This window comes from Mesitornis unicolor, unplaced genomic scaffold (genome assembly GCF_000695765.1).
Source record: "Mesitornis unicolor isolate BGI_N332 unplaced genomic scaffold, ASM69576v1 scaffold19495, whole genome shotgun sequence".
Classification (NCBI taxonomy): Eukaryota; Metazoa; Chordata; class Aves; order Mesitornithiformes; family Mesitornithidae; genus Mesitornis; species Mesitornis unicolor.
Window position 1 is genome coordinate 35,699 of NW_010183691.1, and position 10,467 is coordinate 46,165.

General features: G+C 35.5%; 1 protein-coding gene across 1 annotated transcript in view; it reads right to left on the reverse strand.

The window, feature by feature from the left end:
* Positions 1–6,443, reverse strand: part of LOC104540434 (ubiquitin carboxyl-terminal hydrolase 15-like) — a gene marked incomplete at its 3' end in the record, with an annotated part of 38,645 nt that extends 32,202 nt beyond the window's left edge. The window contains exon 1 of the mRNA XM_010184242.1: positions 6,397–6,443. Coding sequence (XP_010182544.1) covers positions 6,397–6,443 — 47 coding nt within the window. The remainder of the gene's footprint in view (positions 1–6,396) is intronic.
* Positions 6,444–10,467: the final 4,024 nt, after the last annotated feature.

Below are 10,467 nucleotides of genomic sequence, written 5' to 3' on the forward strand. Positions count from 1 at the left end.
TGAAAGCAGAGATATAAACAGTAAAACTTGAAAAGTTCCCTCAGAACACCATGTTTGCCATCATTCAATGGACAGAGGAAGTGAAGCAACATCTTAATAGCTCCCCAGTATGTTTAAAATATCTGGTATGTTTGTTACTAGAAGCTTTCAATTCTGTTTTTACTATCATAAAGTCCTCCTAAGTAATACTGCAATAGAAGTAAAAAAAACCCAACAAATTAAATTTAAATTTCACAGACATAACACGTGCTTCCTTTTCTACAATCAATAGTCAGATGCAAATGTCTTCAGATATGAACCAGTTAATGAAGGCACGGATGCTTTTGGAGGTACAGACTCAACAGTGAATGCAGAAAGGTTTTTAAGTGTCTCCTCCGAAAGATTCTCTATCGAGTCCATGCCCAAGGTATGTCACATCCATCTACTACCCAGAAATGGGAGGGGGGAAGAGAATACAGCAGACAGAAGCCTGCAATAGGCAATTAAGCCCATTTAACTTAAAAGATCACAAGTAAGAATGTAAGAATTCAGCAGACAGCACAAAGATAGTCCACTGCAAAATTAAGAAAGCAAAATTGGATCTCTACAATTGTTTCACCAAACAATAACTAACTGTTGCAATTAAATTAGTGTTATCTACCATGTCCCGCAAGAGAACAACAGACACTAGACTCTACCATGGAAGTCTGAATTGGTATGACCATATTAAATGGAGTGACTTTATTCTACACAGTGCATATATAATTGAATATAGAGTCTGATATTAAAGATAATTTTTCCTTTACCCTGAGACTGCCATAACAAGCCTGACGTTACTATAACTGAATCATTAGGTTTTTTTCTCAAGTATAAGTAGCAGCAGCTCTTCCCACATTTGCAAAAGTCCAGTTCTTTCACTCTGCCCATACAAATCCAAATTCCTCTTCCAAAAGCCTCTTAATATTTGACTCATTTTTCTTAAATAAACAGAATAAAGGATATAAGATTTGATTATTCTGACATGCCCTCACCTTTTGCTTTATACACAAAGTTTTCATCTTGTGAGCATACTCAAGGCCAACAGCATTCTCACCTTTCTCTTCTGCTGTGGCCATCCAGCACTGTTCAGTAACAGCCACAATTGAATGCAGTTATGAATGCAGTCACCCTCAGGCATCCATTCTGTCACCAAACCTGCCAGTCTTGTCCCCTATTCTATCCCATGGCCTCTACTTTCTTGATCTAAATTTAAAAGAATTATGAATCTTAAAGAAGGAAAGCTATAATTTTACACAGAAGGGAAATCATAATATATGCAAACTGTCCACTGTATTAATTAATGCTTAAGAAATTACTGCTCCAGTAGAACCATATCACTTTTCAAATGCTTTGTGTTTAAATGTCTGATCATACACCCCTACCATACTGATTAATAGAAAATTTTGACACCTGGACTTAACAGTAACAAGAAAGCTTGTGGTCCACTGTTCCTAGATTTTAAATTTTCACCATTACCTATTTCAGTACTTCAACCTTATTATTACACATCCAATCAATTTTGCCACCAACCAAATTTTGCTCTCCAATGTTTCTTTACAGCTCTCCCTAACTGAAAAAGTTGTAACATTTCTGTTTCCTAACACAAAGTGCAAGAACATACATAACTTCTCTTCAAATTTAGGAATTTGTACTTACACATTCAAATAAGACATAAAAATTTCTAGCATAAAAAGCTGAAAGGTCTACCTATAAATCATGCAAGTGGTAAGAACTGAACAGCATGGTCACATTGCTTCACTGGAAGGAAAATACTGAAGGACAACCAAATCTTAAAAAAATCCACATAAAGCCTGAGATTCTCTGAGCAAAGTCTGTCCAGTAATACAATGGAAAAAAGCAAAATGAAGAAGGTATGAACACCAAAAAATTGAAGGCTACTCAAATTACTTTGTCTTTTTATCTTCTTCTTTCCTGTTTTCTTACTTGAATTCACTGGGGAGTACTTTGTTAAGACTGCTGTATTTTGAACATACGGATAAAGCTGCAAGGAACAATTAAAAAAGGCAGCTAAATGGGTGCGGAACACTATTCAAGTCTCAAGATCTCTTACAGACCACATCATACTCTAATAACCAAACCCGAAACAAAAATATTATGGATTTGATACAGTACTATACATCTTACCAGAGCCTCATGAACTACTTGCAGACTGCAGATTATAGCTTAGGAAGTACAACTTTACTCACTATCCCAATATTCAGCTCTTAACATCCTTTATAAACAAAGAAAAGCAGGACACTTATGCAAGTCTACTAAAAAATTCATTTTCTATTTAGAGAGAACTACTTTTAATTGGCTCAGGATCTACCAAGTAACAGATACATTACACGTAAAAGAAGGATTTAGTGAATTTATATAGCCAAGAAAAAAAAATTTAGAGATACATATTTTGAAAAATGCTAACAGACACTACAGTTGTGAATTCTTACAGTGAGTTACTGGCTATGTGTATGAATGTGCATATATATGCACATGTATATATATGTTTTATACAGCAGTTATAATCTTTCCCCTCTACAAGAACTTGTTATTAATCAATACATGAACTACTGTTTTTCCAGTAAGATTTGGGAAAATGGAAATTTGCATTCCAATGCCATACACTTTCCTTACCTTCATGCCAGAAGGATATACCATGTTAAAGATTATGCTAAGAAAAAAAAAAGGCAATTACACCATGCTCAGCTTAGAGGACGCATCTGCTAAAGCACTTAGATAGCTAAGATCCAGACTACTTAGTATTGAGGGAAAAAGTAAAAATCAGAAATTTATAGACTATAGCTTTAGATCCTATAAACACATCCAGTACAGCATTCTCACCATGATCAACAACACTACTCATCTACAAAAAACAGAGAAAACAAACTCTAAGAAGACAATCTATTTTTTTATCAATGTTATAATATCCATGATGCAAACAACCACTTGAAAACTAAGTATTATCTAAGAGAGTCATTCAGTAATTTAAGAGGAAAAGACATACCTCAAGTAAACAGAACTACAACTGCTAAAACCTCATTTCTTAAATAAGATTTGATCACTTTTTAGGAGAAATTAAAAACTTATACTATACACTTGAGACCAGAGACACTTCACTGATTATGTGTTGTCCCAGATACAAAAATAGCACACCATGCATTAATAAAACAGAGACATAAAATGTCTGTACATTAAACCTGTTACAATGTTTTGCCTTTATTTTTGTTATTATTACCCAACACAGGAAACAATTCCAAACCAGTCTAAAGTTACAGTAGTTTTTTGAACTGTGGACCTGACCTGAAAAAGCTACCCTAGGAACACCTTAGCAAAGTTAAAATCATGGCCTATCCATTTTTTAAAACTATGATTAAGAAACGATAGCTACTTAACTCTGATGGAATCAAGATTTCACTCAGGCAGGAAAAACAAACTTTGCTCTCTTGGATGTGATCAGCCAAGCTAGTGAGCAGGACAACCAACTCATACTCAGGGGAAAAACACACCTGGAGAATTCATAGCAGAAACTGACTGAGAGAACCATCTCGAATTTCTAGAGATGCTGTTTTGAGGGGCAAATCTTAAAAACTAAGACAACTTCACAACAAGGTGAACTGGTTAACATCAGTAAATGCTTCACATTTACAGGTATTTCAAATAAAACAGTCACCTCAAATTGCTTGATGAAATCAGTAAAACCAAGTTCGATTATACTAAAGTTACTTAGAGTCAACAAGTTGATAACAGAAATACGTAAATACTAGAATAGCTCCAAACCTTTACCTAAAAGTAAGCAAAAATTTGCATGCTGAAATTACGCTCAAATATGACATTTTAGGTATTAATATTGGAAAGACTTAATGTCCTTGAAAAGCAGTAACTGTTGGTCATATCTAGCTCATCCCATAAAGAACCTATTTTCCAATACTGTATTTCTATTTTGGCATAACTTTTTAAAAGTAATTCTTTTGTTTGAAAGATTTCTTGGCAAGTATTGACAATTACAAAGCACAACGTTTAACATTTCAACCTGCTTTTCTCTTCCTGCTTTCCTATACTCAGGATGTTTTCAAAGCACAGATTACTTCTGACATTAAGCCAGTTTTAGTTAATATTATTTTCCTGTAAAAGAATGTATTCCTCAAAGCTATATAAAACCATGATCTTTTACTTTATTCTCACAGTTGGAGGCAAAGGTTTGTTCAGAAAAATGGTAAACCAACACTGAAAAGTTAGTCATAGGTATTTTAAACTTGCTTTAGATGAAGACAAACAGACTAGATCTATCTTTACGATGAGTTTGGATCAGTTATCCCAACTTCATATAGCCGATATAGAGAACAACACTGAGAAAACAGCTCACTGCAGGTGTTGTTACTTTGGGTCCCATTGAAGTGGAAAGAAATGCTGATTATTTCTGGCATTTACAAAGGGCTGCCCATTTCTGTGAATAGGGGCCATTAGTCTGGTTCCTGGTTGTGTTCTCATCAAGTACTGGACTTAAGAGTTTCTCCAATATCATCAATGAACTACAGAGTACTTATTTATAATAAAATTAATATAATAATAATTTGCCAATATAGACACAGTCGCATCAAATATTTCAGTTCTTTTACTCCTATACAAAAATACTCAAATATTAAAACACAATTGTTAATTGACAGCCATGCATTATAACCAAATATATGTTCATATTGGATCAGTCAATTAAAATTAGCAAAACAATACTGTATCCTTATGAATGGTCAAGTGTAGAGACACTTTGGGGAGCCCAAAATAGGATTACAGCCTTTGTACAGTAACTTACAAGAACTTTCAAGTGTTCTGAATGCAATCCTCTGTTACAAACATGCAACCTAGATTTATCTAACTGATAGATCAGTCCTTTGACTTCAAAATCAAACTTGTTAACTTTAATATAAAATAAAGACACTCCACAGAGAGACACTCGTTCCATCACTGCGTACTGCTGGGATATCGTATCTTCTGAACACAAGTTATTTCACTTTTAACAGCAAAACTGTGCAAATTGTCCAGAGACAGGTGAGGATTTTTTTTTTTTTACCCTCCTCACTCTGCACAAGTACAGATTAAGCAATACTGAGGACAAACTGGAACAACTGTGATACTGAAAGCAAATTAGGACTCCTGTTTAAAGGCACAGTGTCCAGTTTTTGTTCTTGCACAACTGAAACTATAAAAATAAGAAAGGTAAGAACGAGTTTGTAACTGTATTTCTACTCTCATTAGGCTAGCCAAAATTGCTCGACGAAGTACGGTCATGATTAATTGATGTCTTCAAAATTAAATTTTCTTTCAGAACTAGAAAGTTCTTGAAAGTTCAAGATTATGATAATTATTCTACTCTATAAAATACAAACCAAATCATCATTTTATTCAAAGTGTAGGTAAATCCACAAGAAAAAAATCCAGTGGTCAGAGAGAAAAAAAAATATTCCTTATCTCCCATTTTTGAGAAATCTTAGTCTAAATATTTCATATCCTTCTTCAGAAATAGAAGCTTTGTTCAACTAAATGCACCAAGATAATTTCAAATCAACTAATCATTACATTAAATTATCACTACTGCTCCCCATGCTCAGTTCCCACAATGTGCTGCAATAGCCTAAGCAGCACTTCACATGTACCACCAAAAGCCTGACTAAAAAGCCCAATTCAACCAAAATAGGCTTCTTTTTTTAATATCAATTTCAGTGTGAAAATTACTTTACAACCATGTAAGTATTTTAAATACTAACAAATACTTACAAATTTTCCCTTTAAGTAAAGACTTTCCGCCAAAAAACAATCCAACTCCTAAATCAGTGTTTGACTTCCAACTTTCAGGCAAAAGCCTGACACGAACACGGTTTTGAGTTTAACATGCTCTACCCTGCCTAATCATTTAACAGGAGAAAACTGCATGGACACACTTCCATTGCAAGTATTCTCCCAGAAGAATTTAAACCAGAACATTCTGTGCACCTTCATAAGCTTTTGGTGAAATGCTGCACCATACTACATGCAGGAAGACAAATCCAACACAAAACTTCAACCACAAGGTTTTAAAGTAAAAAATCAGCTACTTAAACCTTATTTGAAAGAAAAAACAGCCAATTCTCAATTCTGTCCTTGGAACACTGACGTAGTGTTCCTTGTTTCTCATTATATGAAGCCATCAGAACAGTTTAGGACATTATTCCAAATGTTACTGAGGTGCAGGTCCATAACATCTCATCGTGCTCAGTGAAAACAAGTAAAGTCTTCCATTAATGTTCATTCTAGATTCTGTTCACGTACAGCACAATGATGGATGATCAAAAGTGTAAAACACTGAGAAGACCACAGTGTAAAATGCTATTAAAGCTAAGCACTTACGCATCAAGGTTATCAACAATGACGGGCACCGCAGGGTTTGCAAGCATGGCTATATACATCTGTTCATCAAGATTCATGAGTTTTCACTGTAACCAGAATTAAAATACTTATACATTTTTGGTGTGAAAATTCTTTAAATACCCTTTTGGAGGGGAAATCCTTTAAGGCTGAACTTCTCATATCTACTGATGATTCATTTTACCCCATTTTATTCTTTTCAGTGACTGAGCTTCTCTTAAGTGACCGAGTTTTACAATTAAAGAGCCAATACAATTCTCACAGTGAAAAAAACAGTATTTTCTTCACCTTCCAAGAAATGTACTCTATGGATAACAACAGTACCCTCTCTGAATTCACCACAGTTTCAGAAGTGATGTGTAACAAAGACATATCTGAAAGAACACACAATACTACTGTAATTTTTATAATTTGCAAGTCTTAAAAATTGAGAACAGATAAAGCATCTATTTCATCAGTCTGTAAAGTGATGACTGGCACCAAAATTCATTGGTTAGCAGGGCTGGAAATCAACATCTTCCTTCTAGTCTCATCCTGACTAGCTTCAGTTTAGAGGTAGTGTCTCAAAGCTTTATGTGCTCATCTGAAAATCCTTATCCTAGAAGACATTGTCTTCTTACATAAGTATTTCAGCACAGGACTCAACATTCTAGCAAAACAGACAAAGGTTCTTAAAGCTTTTCTCTGAAAGGCAAGGCTTCCACCTTCTCTGTTAAATGTTGATTTGAACTTACTCCAAATGAACACCTTCTGTGACATGCAGACACTGGAACTGGACAGTATTAATGATTTCACTAACACACTGTGATTTCACTAACACTAATAGTGTACACAACATGTCTTTATACTGATACTCAGTATTCCCTACTCAAACATCTAAAGATTGCATTTGTTCCCTTAGCCACCAAATAAACATCTCATGATAGTTATTTGTCCACTGTAACAGCCTTATTCTCTTCCAAGTTACTGCTTTTAAAAAAACAAATCACATCTATATTCATCCCACAGATGCACTGTGGGAAAATTCTGTGAGAAAACAGAAAAATTGGTGAAACTGACTGCAAAGGCTGTGCTGTCAGCCATTATTAGAGGCTATCACCCACTATGAGTGATCCATCTATTGACAGGTGATACTTAGAGGTGAGAAAAGCAGTCTCACGTTCTAGACCATGGGTGGTCAATGTGCGTAAGAGGTAGCAAAGGATAATGTCATAGTTAAGTAACTGAGACAATATCTCTGTCACAGAAGAACAGGAACTACATGGAAAACAGTTCTGAAAGTGGTACTAAAGGTAAAAGCAAGAAATTATACCTCAATATGGGGAAGAAATTACAGAGATATTCACAGAAGTCCACAGAAGAACAGACGGAGTCTTCAAAATCTCTTTAAGAAAACTGTTGCAAGATCAGTAAACTTTCAATATTGAAAACTGTACCTCAGTGACGCTGTAAAACCAGAAAAACTTGGCAAGGTTCTCATGAGTATCAATGCAGCTACAAAGGCATTAAATGACATCATCAAGACCAGTTGGTCATGCAAATTATACAGTGGCTAAAAAACTGATGAGCATCAACAGCTCTTCAATTTCTGAGTAGATACAGGAAGACATTGAGTTCAAATTTGTCTGCACTTGTAACAACCAATTTTTTTTCTTTCTAAATGAGAGGTTAAAATCTCCACAAACAGTAAAAATTCTCACTTGTCAAGCATAAGGAGAATTTCAAAACACTGAGAAGTAATCATGTGAGATATACAGTGAAATACAGCATTTCTTCTCTTCCAAAAGAGAATTCTAGGTCTTTCAACCACAGAACCTGAAGGTCCTTTGTATAAAATGGCAACATGGCATTAATGCTGAATTCACTGATATAAGTAGTCAATATTATCTAAAACAACTGATAAACAAAGGAGGTTCTTGCTTGGAAAAAGCTTAAATCTGATGTTTATTTAATGCAAATGGAAAGATGGACCAACTCTCAATCCTTCCTAGTTTAATAATTTAATTTATTAACTGCCTACAAAAGAATGAAAAAAAAAACCCATTGGGACAAACCAGCCCAGAATCCTGTCCCTGAGGACCAAATGGTCAAAAAACACTAGCCTTGCCCATTCGCTCAATCAATATAGTTGAAGCTATACTATCCTCAAGCTACTCTTAAAAACATCCAATGAAACAAATTCTGCAGTTTACTAAACTTCCTGTTCAAATGATTCCTATGAATTCTTTCCCAATGTCTAACTAAAAATGTTGCATTTCAACTCAGTTTCATTTCTTCTCTCTGCAGTGCACAAGAACTAATGAAGAAATTCAATGCTCTCTTTATAGATACTACATGATTTGCCTATCTTTGCCCTATTATTTAGTTTCCTTTTGCTTAGAGGAAACCCCCAAAGCGTTATACTTTCCTTATATAGCTTATTGTTCTCTACACTCTAAACTCTGAAGAGCACGGACTAGACTTTCAGTATGAGCCAATAATTTTAAAAGGACTACATTTTAGTGCTTCAAAGCTCAAACAGAACAAGCCGATATAGCATTGCTCAGAGTTTTCAGGCAGTATTTACTACCGAATGAATGAAAACCACAATTCTGAATCATGACTTAGAGCACTTTAACTGTTCTGCTTCCTTACTGATGCTCCAAAAGCTAAAAAAGCTATTGACAAAATACCTCTGAAAAAAGCTTCTGGACTAAACATACCCCTTAATTTGTGAAGTTAAATACACAGCTGTAAGTATTAATCCTATGAATGCACATGCACATAAATTTATGTAGCTAGACTTAACAGTTCATGAGTCAAAGTTAACAGGACTTCACTGTAGCTTACTCAGTCTTAAAATACTCGATTAATATCAGTGTCACAATCACAGATAAATACATTAATTTTCAAAGAATGTTTAGAAGCTTGCTCCACTTAGCTGATTTTTTTCATGTTAAAATATTTAACATACTTCAAAAAAATACAGCAAACACTGTTTTAGTCATCATGTGAACCTGTCATAAAGTTACTTTCACTTTGAATAATATTAACTGTTTGAGACATATTTTAGTACTCGGAAAGTACCCTACAGAACAAGAAAAAAACAAAACCATTTCTTAGACAATTACAAGCCTGAGCACCCTTTTACTACTGCTGGCCATTTTCAACAGTGCCATGGGAAGTGATTTCCTTTTTACAGATGCTTATGCTTTTTCAGTTTAAGAGCAGTCTGTTCGTATGCCAGAACTGAACATATACTCAGCAGTATTTGAATAATGCATCAGAATGTATGCTTCTGACACATGCTGCAGTATCAACACTGTTAAATATAGTCTTTTATAGAACTGGAACAGTGAGTGATGACAGCTGAAATGAGGTGGGCAAGTTCTACTTTTGTGTATTCATACTTAATTTTCAGTAAGTTAGTGCTTCTGCCTTTGTCTTTGGGTGACAGTTTCACACAGGAAGAGATGAAGAGGTTGAGTGGTAGAAAAAGTGTCAGTTCCTCCCCCCCACCCAAAAAAAAAAAAAAAGAAAGTCCTGTTTTCTAGCCTCAGAGAGCTACAACTACAGACACTCAATTACCAAAAACACACTAGAAAGAGTTGTTTAACTTAATTCTTTTCAACTATTCTGTTGACAATCTGTATAGCATACTAAAAATATTTTCTGACTGCCCAGGAAAATACATCTTTTAAACGGTTACTGTGGAACAGGCATCATAATGGCCCGTTTGCACCTTCAGGGACTATTCCTTAGGCAGTTAACACATTCACCGTCAAACTAAAACTTAAATCTAGGGCTTATGGCAGCCACGAATGTGCTTCAGAGTGCATCCTGGGCAAAGATATAATTTCTGACAACTTGAGGGTGACGCCAGAGCCATTTCCTCCCTTCAGCCTGGATAATGGAAGAAACGCCTGGTAGCGGAGCTCCTCTCCCCAGCCTCAATTCCTGCTTCACCACCTCTTCTCGCCACGCCAAACAAGCCCCCCGCGGCCTCCGGGCCCCCAGTTGGACGGGGCTGCCATCCGGCACCGCGCCCCGCCAGTCACGCCGCTCCCTCCCCTC